The 14,066-nt window shown below is 41.0% G+C and overlaps 1 protein-coding gene across 1 annotated transcript; it reads left to right on the forward strand.

Annotated features, from left to right (window-relative positions):
• Positions 1-540: 540 nt before the first annotated feature.
• pcdh12 (protocadherin 12) lies at positions 541-12,166 on the forward strand. The gene is made up of 4 exons (XM_051860440.1): positions 541-3,951; positions 5,098-5,189; positions 6,434-6,579; positions 11,062-12,166. The coding sequence occupies exons 1-4, from the start codon at positions 1,060-1,062 to the stop codon at positions 11,454-11,456; spliced, it is 3,525 nt and encodes a 1,174-aa protein (XP_051716400.1). The 5' UTR covers positions 541-1,059; the 3' UTR covers positions 11,457-12,166.
• Positions 12,167-14,066: the final 1,900 nt, after the last annotated feature.

Below are 14,066 nucleotides of genomic sequence, written 5' to 3' on the forward strand. Positions count from 1 at the left end.
GGGCATTACCACTTGTAAAAAAGCTTGTAATTCTGACGTAAATAAATGAACTTAAATTTTAGTATTTGTTTTGTCTGTCCCTGGTTTGTAATAAAGACAGACTTTGCAAACTGATACCAAGACAAATAATACATTTTGACTACTCCCAGCCCATGAATCGAAGCACAAATCAGTTATTTTGGTTTGGGATTTTAAAATGGTTCTGGACTTTACATCAGCACTCTTAGAGTTCAGATCCAGGCCTTGTTTTTGTTTTCAGGGCCCCTGAGGGTCTCACCTTAGGTTTACTTCAACACTGATGACAGAAGCCAGAGACCACGACTCTTATTGTGTTTATTTAGGCAGTTTGGAAAATGATGTGTGAAGAGCTGGAGGCAGGGAATGAAAGAAGTGGGATCATGTTTCGTTAAAAGCACACCGTTGATTTCTCATTGCTACAGACGGGTGGAGTTGAGCAGCACTGTACACTCCTCCCTCAATGTTTATCACTGGCTCGTAGGCCGTTCCCCCTTGAATGTGCCATCCCAGCCCACTAAGTTCCACAGTTCCTCACTTTATGTGGAGTCCTGAGCCGGGAAGCAGCAGCTGTGTGTGAGTAGTGCTTTAGAATAACATTGATTTGGCTGAAGGGGATAGCTGTATTTACAAATCAGAAGAAATAATCTTTTTTAAAAGCATTTTTGTTCTGTGAATAGTGATCAATATTTTACCATGATTGTATATTGTTTAATATTAATATTATGTGTCCGTTGATATCAGTAAAACTCAGTTTTAAGGGTAACACACTTCAATGAAGTTGTAACTAAAGTTTTTCATGTTTCTCATTTATGTGACTTTTATATTTACTGTAAATGGTAATTTATAGAGTACCTGGTTGTGGTGGTACTTTTTCATAATAAGTTATTTTTGACTCTACAAAAGCATTTTTCTACTTTTTAGGTTTAGGTTTTGAATATCTTTTGTGAATTGTTGATGACTTATGATGCATTAGAATGACTATCTAGGTGCTTAGCACATCTGACTCTGACTAAAAGGAAATAGGAAACCTCACACACAGTCATGCTCCAGGTTTTGCTCCTTCTGGCTGCTCTTATTGAGTGTCCACCCTGTTACGCCCACAAAATGGGCTCTGGTCCCCTCATTATCCAATATCGTGTCTGGGAAGAACAGCCCTCAGGGACAAGGGTGGGTCGCCTCCTGGATGACCTACGTGAGCGTGGGGTGACAGGGTCACTGGACAACTTCCAGGTCGTCCAGCATGTGCATGCCCCACCAGTCACAGTTGCTTCAAGGGATGGTACTGTGTCAACACTAGGCAGGCTGGACCGCGAGGAGCTTTGCTCGGGAACAGAACGTTGTGAACTGGACTTCAATGTTCTCTACAGAAAGAATGGTGCTATGCATTTACTCTCAGTTAATGTGGAGGTGATGGACCTAAATGACCACAGCCCAGTCTTCCCCAGTCTAGTGCAGGAGGTGGAGATCTCAGAGACAGCCTCGCTAAGAATGCGCATCCCTCTGGACCATGCTGTAGATCCAGATGCGGGACATAACGGCCTGCAGACTTACTCTCTGTCTTCCAACCAGCACTTTGCTTTGGATGTCCGTACCTCTGGAGGGACCAAGCAGGCTGAATTAGTGGTCATCAAAGAATTGGACAGGGAGTTGCAGTCATCTTTAGAACTTGTTCTGACAGCATGGGACAAAGGAAACCCACCAAAATCAGGCAGCACTAAAGTTATAGTCACAATTCTCGACTCCAATGACAATAGCCCTGTATTTGAGAAGGCCCCACCAGTTATTGAGCTTGCAGAGAACACAGTTCTTGGGACCATTGTCATTAATCTCCGTGCTACAGACCCTGATCAAGGTGCTAACGGGGAGGTTGAGTACTCCCTTAGTAAACATGTCCCACTGGAAGTGCAACGACTATTCAGCATCCATCCCAAAACAGGTGCTTTGACTTTACAAGGCCATTTAGATTTTGAAGAAAAGAAGGTGTATGAGGTAGACATCCAAGCTCGAGATCTGGGGCCCAATGCTATCCCGTCCCACCACAAGTTGCAGGTCAAATTGCTAGATGTCAACGATAATGCTCCCCGGATACACATAACATGGACTCCACCAGATTCCCCTTTCGCAACGGTCTCAGAGGGAGCACCAAATGAAACTTTCCTTGCTCTTGTGATTGTATCTGATGCTGACTCTGGGGCAAATGGGCAGGTACGAGTGCACATTCAGAGTGGATCTGGCCCCTTCAGACTCAAACAAATCCATGGAGACAATTATATGGTCGTAACCAATGATACTCTGGACCGTGAGAGACAAATGGAATACAACCTTACACTTCTAGCTCAAGACAGAGGTGATCCTTCCCTGTCCTGCATTAAGCACATGACTGTCCGTGTTTCGGATGAAAATGATAACGCACCAAAGTTCACCAAAAGTCACTACCAGAGTGTCCTCAAAGAGAACAACACACCTGGCTTCCATTTCTTGACTGTGGAGGCGCATGATGTTGACCTGGACCACAGCGGAAGGGTATCATTCTCCATTAAAGAGTCAAATGAACTGGGGACACCAACAGCATTTTTCTCTGTCCACCCCAGAAGTGGGGCTGTTACTGTCCAGCAAACATTAGACTATGAGGAATCCCATTCCTACTCATTTATTGTGGAGGCTGTAGATCAAGGATTCCCACCAATGACCAGTAGTGCAACAGTGCTGGTTGAGATACAGGACGTTAATGACAATTACCCCATAATCCATGAGCCACCACCCAAGAAGGGAGTTGCACTGCTAAGTGTCCCAGTGAATGTGGACAAAGGGGAGATTGTGACTGAACTTGGAGATAAATCTCTGGAGGATAACTTCCACAAACCAAGAAATTACTCTTCCCTCAACAAACCCGAAGGTTTTCTGGCCACTACCATTCGGGCTAGTGATCCAGATTCTGGTCTCAATGGAAAACTCAGTTTTGGAATAACAGAAGGCAACCCTTCTAACATATTTTTTCTGGACAAAACCTCTGGGCAGCTCTATGTGAACACATCTAATGCCACAGAATTGATTGGCAGAACTTTTAAGCTGGGCATAGCAGTGTCTGATATGGGAACACCTATGCTAACCACAAGAACCACTTTGGAAGTAACATTTATCAACTTGCGTGACCACCTGAAGAACTTGTCTCATGATAACCAGGCCAGTTTTACAATGCTTTTGGCAATCTGCCTTGGATCAACCTGCTTGGTATTATTTCTAGCCATTGCTTTGGCCAAGACATTCTGTCATCCTGACAAACGGGACAACCGTGCTTACAATTGTAGACAAGCTGAGTCAACCTACACCCGCCACCCAAGACGGCCTCAAAAGCACATTCGCAAGACTGACATCCAGTTGGTACCAGCGCTTCGGGGTCGTAAAGAAACTCCACAAGAAGATGAAGCTGCGGCATTGGCATCTACATTACCCTTAGTGGAAAAACCACATCCACAGGGCCAGTTTACCCTTACACCAACCCTTGCTCGCATGACTCAGAATCAAGCTCATATGGAAATGGATGGGAACCCACCACTCACTCAAAGCAAGATACTCAGAAAGCCTGGAAGCATAGAGTGGAATGGAACACTTCCTTATAACCCAGGAACACCATATCGAACCCTGCAAAAGACCAGGCATCCTTCCTCCTCTTCTTTCGCAAACTCACAGACCAGCACCCTCAGAAGAAACAAAAATGAAGATGTCAAGCCCACTACCATGGACCCCTCACAAACTATAGCTTTAGTTCCCAGTAATCAGGCCACATTACGGAGACCAAAGACCACAGAAAGAAAAGGAAGGATGGAAGAGTCAGACCACAGGCAGATCCTGAGGAACCTCGTTCGGCTCTCTATGGCAGCCTTTGCAGAGAACGGTTCTATTGAACTGTCCTCTGCCTCACCCGAGGTGCAAGTAAGAGAATTTGTCTTTTTAAAAAACTATTTTAACATTTCAGATATGAAAATTCATTAGACAAAACTACTCTGAAGGTTATTGGGTTGGATTTCAAGGCACTCCAGTTCATATAAGCTCAAGTAGATGATAGTTTTCCCAGTTGTACTGGTTCATATCTATAGCAGCCTAAGGGGACAGCTGACAGATGATGAAGTGTATTCAGAAACAGTTCAGTGTCACACAGTAACTTAAACCTTTAATATGCCTCAGGAGAAAACCCTGCCAATCCTCAACATTATCATATTACAGAGTCATACTGAATGTGAGAAGAAAATACAGATTCATTCCACAGTTGTCCTTTGGGGGAGAAGCTACTTAGATACTTCTGCACAGTAAGATTATACTTCTCAGACATGTATGGGCTGGAGGGAGTCAGCAACAAATTGCTTGTACTGATCTGATTCTCATTAAATGAAAACAAAGAACTACTTTTCACCAGCTTATATTTCAAAATACCAAAAGTGCTGTGCTAGTCAAACGGTGTATCCTTTGGGTCTGTATCCACCCAGATGCTTACCTCTACCAAAGCATTTAGCAGAACAAAAGGTCCTGGCACGGGTTTGAGTCCTCACGTGAACAGTCAGGAAGAGTGTGGATCCTGACCTCCCCCACCCCTTCTCTTTTCCTCCTCTCTAATCCACCCTCCCTTACTTACTTGGCCCAGTTGGCAAATTAGTCCTATGGTGGCTGCAGAGGAAAGGGGCCGAAATGTCACCGGTGCCTGTCCTCGCAGCCAAGGCTGGGTTTCTTATGTGTATCCTGGAAGGAAATAGCCTCTAGAAGAATAGACCCTGTGTAGAAACAGCTTCCTGTCTCCCCACACCACTTCACTTAACAATCTCTCTAAACCCATTTTCCCATCCCAGAATGCTTAATGTAGGCTGGCCGTCTACTATGTTGAAGCTTAATCTGCAAAATAATATCATGAATTATGACATTCTAGCAAATCCAAATGGCCTTTAAACTTGTTAGGCGTTGAATATGTGAAATCTTGTAGAACATTTGTTGTACATTTTGTTAAACGATTAACTGTGAATTGTGTCAAATAGTGTCAAATTCCCCTATATAATAATTCATCAATTTTGTGTCTTTTTAATTCTACAGCAGGTGTCTCAGCTCCTGTCTCTTTTGCATCAGGGACAACTTCAGCCTCGACCAAATTTCCGCGGAAACAAGTATTCTCACAGAACTGGCCGGTAAACCTTCCTTTTGACTATTTTTACAAGCTCTTGACCAAACAGACAATAAATGTAGTACTCATCCCTAAACTAAAACACCCAACACAAAGCAATCCCACAATAACCACACTATCACAATAGTCATCTTAGAAGCTGAGATTTTATCAGGTAGATTTCTGGTAAAAAGGGAAGTAACCGTCGGTCAGTGAGTATGATGTATCCGATCAGCCCCTGTTGGTCTTACTTTACACACAGATTGGTATCTGGCAGAATCCAGTACTGTTTCTATGAATTTCACTTGTTCATGTTCATTCAGAATCAAGAAGAGAAAGCGTAGACTGTGACTCATCTGTGCAGGACTGTGCTTGCTTAAAACAAAGGCAGTGCAGTCACACTTCCTTCTGCTGTGTGCTGTATTGTTTGAGTTTCAGCGTTAAGATCATTTTAGCTCAAAGTAAAATCCCAGCTTTGAGAACATTACTTAACTGATATTAGAGATAATCTCACTGCTTCACCTGAGATTCCCTTACAAAAATGTGTTCTTCCGGCACCATGGTACAGTGACGGTGTATACCATTCAATATACCATGGTACTGAATGATATCCATATTAAAATACCATGGTATATAAATGCTCCTACAATGAATACCATAGCATTCCATCATGGATGTGTCTAAATAGTATCCTGGTGCCATGTTAAAATGACCATAATACATTTCTATACTATACATAATGCAGATTTGCTCTATGTACAATTATTTTGCCAGTCCTCCAACATTTCACATGCTTCAGTTTGCTTGCCTATTAGAGTTGTCAAAAGTACCAACTTCGGTACTGGAATTCTAAAAATATGAAGCTTTGAGCACCGTTGAGTGGATTCGTAAACACCTCTGATTGGCCCTTGCACTCATCGGATATGTCTGTGATTGGCTACAATGATCAACACACGGAAGGCGGCAGGCGTCTATCAGCCTACTAGTCATGTTTTTGAAGCATTGATCATTGTAGCCAATCACAGACATATCTGATGAGTGCGTGAACACAATGGCCAATCAGAGGCGTTTACGAATCTACTCAACAGCGCTCAAAGCGTCACATTTTTAGAATTTCAGTACCGACTTGGTACCGAAGTCGGTACTTTTGACAACACTATTGCCTATTTAATCATCTTACTTTGTCATTCCGAGCTCTTTCACTTACTATGACGTTGAAACATGTTCTGAAACACTCTCACCGCTTTACATTCTCATTGTGTACTGTAGGTCTGGGGATCGGGATGCTGATTGGCTGAGCACTAAAGACAGCGGTCATGGCGAGAGTGAAATGGGTGATATGGACTGGGAAACCGGCAGAGACTCGCCTGTTGACCCCTTATATGAAGAAGGCCTCAATAATCTGCTGACATCTGGTAAATGTTCATACTTTTAAAAGAATTATTGAGCCCACTGTTATGTTTAATTAAAGGGATAGTTCTGTCATCGTTTACTCAACCTCATGTTATTCCCAACCCATAAGACTTTCTTCGAAACGCTAATGAAGATATTTTTAATATTCGTTCATTGTTTTTGTCTATTAATTGAAAGTCCACACAACTAAAATTTAGGTGATTTCCAGATATCTCACATTCATCCTGTTTACCACATTTGTTTCTATATACAGTCTAGTAAGACAACAAATAAGATCCATGCGTAAAGTCTGTCGACCTGGATGTAATATAGTGAGATTTCTGCTGCTGTGTTTCCTTTGTCTATGTATAGAGTAAATGTTTGTGTGCAGTTCCTTCCATCTATTGTTCTGAGGATTAGCTCGCTCTAAATTAATGGGGACCTTTTTTGTTCTCCTGAATCAAAGGTCTAGTTTGTTTTTTTCTGATTTATCTCTCTGATGTCTGAGCAGATTTACTTCAAATCTTTATCTCAGTGCTGATCTAGTGTGTAATGTAGCTGTTTGTGAATGTAAGAGGTCTGCATTGTTTAAATAGCAAATGCACTCGTGCCCATCTGTTCGCCCATGGGCGGGCTGGTCTGAAAACGAGGTGTGTTCAGGTGCATTGTTGGCGTGTTGCTATTTTGAGGCAACTGAAAATGACTGCGCCATTGACCAACAAAATCCTGCTCTAAAGTCATTGATGCAGTATTTTTTTTGTTATTTAAAGGGACAGGGACGTGCAGCAGAACACAAACATGCCAAATTAAAAATAAAAGATTATTATTGTGTGCATAATGATAAAAATGCTTTGGTGGAATCTGGCTTGTCCCGTAGATGTTCTTTAACCTCATGCACAAGCAGATCCGTTTCCTCGCTAGAGAAGCGCTCAGTTTTTTCGCTTGCAAATTCCGCAATGTAAATAGCAAATGGTAAATAGTGGAGATGAGACTCTGATTGGTTTATTGCACATTATGCCCAAAACACACCTATGACTCATTAAGAGACTAGGGACAACCCTTTTGGACCATGCGCCCGAGAGCGCCAACCATTTTTCCAGTCGTTAAACTAGCAAAAGTGGATTCGGACACGCCCTAAGTGCACCTGCGCCATACGCTTCAGACCATGTGCTTAGATCAGTAAAATACAGCCCTAGGCATGGTTTAGAGAGACTGAATCCTTTATCGAACTGTTTCAGACACTGAGAGAAAAGAGCTGATGCTGCAGTGGATATTACGAGAAAATTTTATTGTTTTCTGACCTTGGATGCATGTAAACATGTTGTAGGAGACATTAGGAACCTTTATAGTATAATAATTGGTAACTTTAAAAACTATAGTTTTGGTCAAATGGCAGAACTGCATGATCTTTCTCCATGAAGACAATCCAAGAATGCATTGCGATAAACTCATTTTAAATTAAAGATGGTGGTCAGAGTTGAGAGAATTTTGTCTATTAATACATTTATTCCAGTGGTGAATCATCATTAAAAAATGGTTTACTTTTTAGTGTAATATTTGTGTGTTCTTTATATTGAATATGGCAACATCAAACTGTTTTGGTATCAGTTAAAAGTGTGTGTACTTCATGTGCAGATCTCTCTGTGTAGTGTGCGGATCTGCTGACTATGTAGAGTGTTCCACTTATAAGGTTCTACGACAATTAGTAACCTTATAAGTCAACAAGGCAGTTCACTAGGTTTATGAACCGAGTGTGTGGTTTTGCAGTTCGGTTGAGTCAGTATTGCCTGAGAACTTCATCTGGTCGTGGTGTTAGTCATGCTGGAGAACACAGACAGGCAGTTCTGTGTTTACTGTCAAGGGGCTTTCTTTCTGAAGCATGCAGATACTAATTCCCTCTCTTCTTATGGAGTCATCTCAGATTTAACCACTGACTCACACTCTCTGAATGATTGTAACCCCTTTAGCAGATTGACTTCAAGGGTGATACACACACTCACACCTGCTCACACGATAATTCACATGTCCTTGGGCTCTTCATGTCATGTCTTAACCCTTTAACACAATGCAGGCGATGTGTGTATTATACATACCCTAAGGACAGAGAAAGTGAGAGTGTGTGTGTTGTGTTATAAAACATTTTTCTGTCTCTACCCTCTTCCTTTGAAGGCCATCTGATTAAAACTCGCTCACAGCAAGGATAACTATATAACTTATAGTTATATAGATTTATATAAGATTTAATCATCATTCTAATTCTAACCAGTAAACAGTGAATGTCACACACATGTCGCTGTAAAGTCTGCTGTTGGTTGTTTGGATGTGGTTGCATTCTTTTGGGGATTTTAATCATGGGTTTAACCGTTTTAGACGAATTAACGATGCCACAATTTCCCTCCATAACTATTTATGAGGCTCTGTAAGAAGAGGGAGATTTGTGAAATAAAAGAAAAGAAATGTACGATGGCACATATAATTATTAGTGAATAATAATGTGAATTCAGAGGTGTGCAGGATTTGAAAGGGCTGTGGAGAGAGAGAGAGAGGAAGTCGTGAAACGGAGGTTTGGTCGTTCGTCTCTCTGATGTGGTCGTGTGGGTTCGTTTGATCAGCGTTCACTGGAGTTCAGATCTTTACTCACACAAAGCTGTTGTTTCTCCCCATCTTTAATTAAGACCCTGAAATCTCTAACCCACAGACAAGGAAAAAACGCTCAAGAACGGCTGTAAAACTGTCAGAATTATGGTGGTCGTGTGTTTCAGAGCTCCAGTCTTAAAAATAAAGGTTCTTTACTGGCATTGATGTTTCCACGAGGAACCTTTAAAGGATTAGTTCACTTCAGAATTAAAATTTCCTAATCATTTACTCACCCCCATGTCATCCAAGATGTTAACTTCTTTACGACTGAAGAAAGAAAGATATAAAGGTTTTTGAGGAGAACATTCCAGGATTTTTCACCATATAGTGAACTTCACTGGGGTTCAACGGGTTGAAGGTCCAAATGTCAGCTTCAAAGAGCTCTACATGATCCCAGACGAGGAATAAGAGTCTTATCTAGAGAAACCATCGGCCATTTTCTTAAAAAAAATAAACATTTATATACTTTTTAACCACAAATGCTCGTCTTGCACTGCTCTGTGATGCTCCACGCATTACATAATCACGTTGGAAAGGTCACGCGTGACGTAGGCCGCAAAAAACTCAAAAATGTCCGACATCGTTGTTTTACCTTTTTTTGTAAAGGCCGTTTGACTTAGTCTTTGACGTTCGCTTTGTAAACACTGGATCAGTACTTCCACCTACGTCACGCGTGACCTTTCCAACATGATTACGTAATGCGTGGAGCATCACAGAGCAGTGCAAGACGAGCATTTGTGGTTAAAAAGTATATAATTTTAATTTTTTTAGAAAATGGCCGATGGTTTCTCTAGATAAGACTCTTATTCCTCGTCTGGGATCATGTAGAGCTCTTTGAAACTGACATTTGGACCTTCAACCCGTTGAACCCCAGTGAAGTCCACTATATGGAGAAAAATCCTGGAATGTTTTCCTCAAAAACCTTCATTTCTTTTACAACTGAATAAAGACATGAACATCTTGAATGACATGGGGGTGAGTAAATTATCAGGCGATTTTACTTCTGAAGTGAACTAATCCTTTAAACATCTATAGAACGTTTCCATTTCACAAATGTTCTTTATAGTGGAAAAAGGTTGTTTAGATTTTTAAAATGCTCTTCATACCAAGAAAAAGTGGTTCTTTTAAAAACTGATCACTGAAAGGTTCTTTGGGGAACCAAAATGGTTCTTCTAAGGCATCGCTGTTTTTGTGCTATAGAAGAACCTTTCAGTGAAAAGTTCTTAAAAGAACCATTTTTTTCTTAGTGTGAAGAACATTTTAATCATTTAAAGAACATTTAGTGCAATGTAAAAGTTCCATGGATGTTAAAGGTTCTTCATGGAAATACAGACGCCTTCGTGTTGAAGAAGCTGCTTCACTCACAACACAAACACAGAAAACCTGTGAATTAGAGTCAAGTTATAACCAAATTTAACCTTATTCACTTAACCAAGTATTTGTGGAATGTTTCTGGCTTGATGAAGGTAATTTCCTTGTTTACTGATGTACTGTATCACCTCCTTTGTCCTAAAACACTGTGGCTAAGTGTTGTCCTGCCAGTACTCGTGTGTGTTAAACAGCAGCGCTGATGAAGACGTGACGCGTCAGGAGAAGGAAATGCCTGTTTACAGTATTAAAGATAAACGCTCACCTCGTCTTGGTATTTCCTGTCATCCTGTTTTTCATCTGCACAAACTCAAACAAGTAAACAAGTGAAGATTCAGACAGGTTCTGCAGCCTTCAAAAATGTTTTCTTTTGTCAAATGTTTTTGTAAATATTATATTTAAGCTGCATTTATCTAAAATATAAACACTTGTAACAGGCAAAAAGTTATATAGTGTATATTTAATAGTCTCTGTCATATTTCTTTCCTCTGTTTGTGTAGATGACGTGTTCTCAGACTTTCCTGATCCAGCATGGATGGCTCGTCTTTCTCTTCCTCTGACAACCGACTACCATGAAAACCTGTTTGTCCCGGATGGACCGCCGTCCCCTGATGCCCATTGTCCAGTGGCCTGTCCTGATGATTCCACTTCCTTCTCCACGTTTGGTAAAACCCCAGAGAAGAGCGGGCTGGGCGGCAGCGCTCTGATGTCAGAAGTGAGCTCTCTGTTTGAGATGTTGTTGACACAGAAGGCCGATGCCCAGTCGTGTCCTCCAGCTGATGTGCTGTACAGACTCTCAGCCGCGTACAGACGCTCGCTCGGCTTAGATGCTCCTGCCACCACACGCCAACAAGGGCAAACTCCCATAACGCAGTATGCCAACCCTATGCCATAACAGCAAAGAACATCTCTGATTTCTGGTGCCATATCATTTTTGGGATGCATGCAAGCCTCAGGAACACTAGCCTGACCTCTGAAATCCTTTTTTCAAACACGTCTGTCTGGAACAGGCCATGACAAGAACTTTTAATATTTTTATGAGAATAAACCTTTCAGTGCATGAAATAAGACTCAAAATAATCAGATTTTTTTCCTGGTCCTTTCAAAAATTCTTTTGCAAAAAGGTTTATTTGTAAACACTGAACTGTTCATGCAGTGTATATCAGGAGAAATGAGTCTCCTCTTTAGGAAGTCGGTGTTTATATTCCCCTGAAACAACTCTTTTCTCTGACAACAAACTGATCAGCGCCCACTGCTGGCTAGTTTGCTTATTTTTTATGTCACTTCTCTGTTGTGAATATTCATTTTTAACATGACATACTGTTACATACCCTTCTTTGACTACTATAATAGTCAGAAATGTAGAAATAAGCCGAACACTGTAAATACAAGACGCTCATTGTAAGCACTGATGACAGAACTGTTATGATCTGAATGTTTTTCCTCTTTTTCTTTGAATGCCATAAGTTATTGACATCAAAACAAAGATGTATAATTTTTTTTTGCAATATCATTTTGTATATGTGTAGTGCTTTTTTTATTCATAATTTCAGCACTTTTTCTGTTTGTAAACCATATAAGCGAAATAAACCATTTTTTAATAAACTATGTGAATGTCTATTTTTATTCAACGAATAAAAAAGTCACACAAATTCAAAACTGAAAAAAAAAAAGTACTCCTTAAAGTTGACAAACTAACATTCATTAATTTCTTACGCAAAGGAAGACCAAAATATTGAAGAACGCGCACACATTCTCAATTTATCCAGAATCGTGCAGCTCTTTTTAATTCATTTTACCAAAAAAATTAATAAATAAATAAATCAAGCTGCATTTATTAGATACATAACGACAAAATATAAAGTTTCATATTCTGTAAAACTGATCAAAATTAAGTGAGTTTATGTTTATCGGTGTGCTCAGAAAAAACAACTTATTTCAAATCATTGACAAAAGTTTTGGGACGCCTGCCTTTACATGCACATGAACTTTAATGACATCCCATTCTTAATCCGTAGGGTTTAATATGGAGTTGGCACACCCTTTGCAGGCCTCAACTCTTCTGGGAAGGCTTTCCACAAGGTTTAGGAGTGTGTTTATGGGAATTTTTAACCATTCTTCTAGAAGCGCATTTGTGAGGTCAGGCAGTGATGTTGGCGAGAAGGCCTGGCTCACAGTCTCCGCTCTAATTCATCCCAAAGGTGGTTGAGGTCAGGACTCTGTGCAGGCCAGTCAAGTTCCTCCACACCAAACTCACTCATCCATGTCTTTATGGACCTTGCTTTGTACACTGGTGCACAGTCATGTTGGAACGGGAAGGGGCCATCCCCAAACTGTTTCCACAAAGTTGGGAGCATGAAATTGTCCAAAATGTCTTGGTATGCTGAAGCATTAAGAGTTCCTTTCACTGGAACTAAGGGTCCAAGCCCAACCCCTGAAAAACAACCCCACACCATAATCCCCCCTCCACCAAACTTTACACTTGGTACAATGCAGTCAGGCAAGTACCGTTCTCCTGGCCACCGCCAAACCCAGACTCGTCCATCAGATTGCCAGACAGAGAAGCATGATTCGTCACTCCACAGAACACGTCTCCACTGCTCTAGAGTCCAGTGGCGGCGTGCTTTACACCACTGCATCCGACGCTTTGCATTGCACTTGGTGATGTAAGGCTTGGATGCAGCTGCTCGGCCATGGAAACCCATTCCATGAAGCTCTCTACACACTGTTCTTGAGCTAATCTGAAGGCCACATGAAGTTTGGAGGTCTGTAGCTATTGACTCTGCAGAAAGTTGGCGACTTCTGCGCACTGTGAGCCTCAGCATGCGCTGACCCCGCTCTGTGATTTTACAGTTGCTGTTGTTCCCAATTGCTTCCACTTTATTTTACCACTAACAGTTGACCGTGGAATATTTAGAAGTGAGGAAATTTCATGAATGGACTTATTGCACAGGTGGCAACCTATCACGGTACCACGCTTGAATTCACTGAGCTCCTGAGAGCGACCCATTCTTTCACAAATGTTTGTAGAAGCAGTCTGCATGCCTAGTGCTTGATTTTATACACCTGTGGCCATGGAAGTGATTGGAAAACCTGAATTTAGTGATTTAGAGTGGTGTCCCAATACTTTTGCCAATATAGTGTATTTGTTTCTGTTCTACACATAAACTCCATTTTGTTCAGTTTTTCCAAGACTCCATTGTACATTTGCATCTCAAGTAAATGCATTTTGATTTAAAGATGTTTAGATGTTTGTATTGGAATACAGGACAAATATACAGAGGAAGAACATAATTTTTTAAAATGCATACATTTAATGCCATGACTTTATTAATTTAAGACTTTCTGTTCTGATTTATGACCTTTTTAAGGCCTTAATTTGTGAATTAAAACTTTTTAAGACCTGCAGAAACCCTGCTTAAAGGGATAGTTCACCCAAAAATGAAATTTCTGTCATTAATTACTCCCCCTCATGTCGTTCCACACCCGTAAGACCTTCGTTCAT

Source organism: Ctenopharyngodon idella, chromosome 14 (genome assembly GCF_019924925.1).
Source record: "Ctenopharyngodon idella isolate HZGC_01 chromosome 14, HZGC01, whole genome shotgun sequence".
NCBI lineage: Eukaryota > Metazoa > Chordata > Actinopteri > Cypriniformes > Xenocyprididae > Ctenopharyngodon > Ctenopharyngodon idella.

What these genes read in the sequence shown, in the direction of transcription:
- pcdh12 (XM_051860440.1), top strand. Translation starts at nt 1,060, where the DNA reads ATGCTCCAGGTTTTGCTCCTTCTGGCTGCTCTTATTGAGTGTCCACCC. An exon ending in CTGCCTCACCCGAGGTGCAA is followed by an intron (nt 3,952 to 5,097) that starts GTAAGAGAATTT and finishes TTAATTCTACAG; the next exon opens with CAGGTGTCTCAGCTCCTGTC. An exon ending in CAATAATCTGCTGACATCTG is followed by an intron (nt 6,580 to 11,061) that starts GTAAATGTTCAT and finishes CTGTTTGTGTAG; the next exon opens with ATGACGTGTTCTCAGACTTT.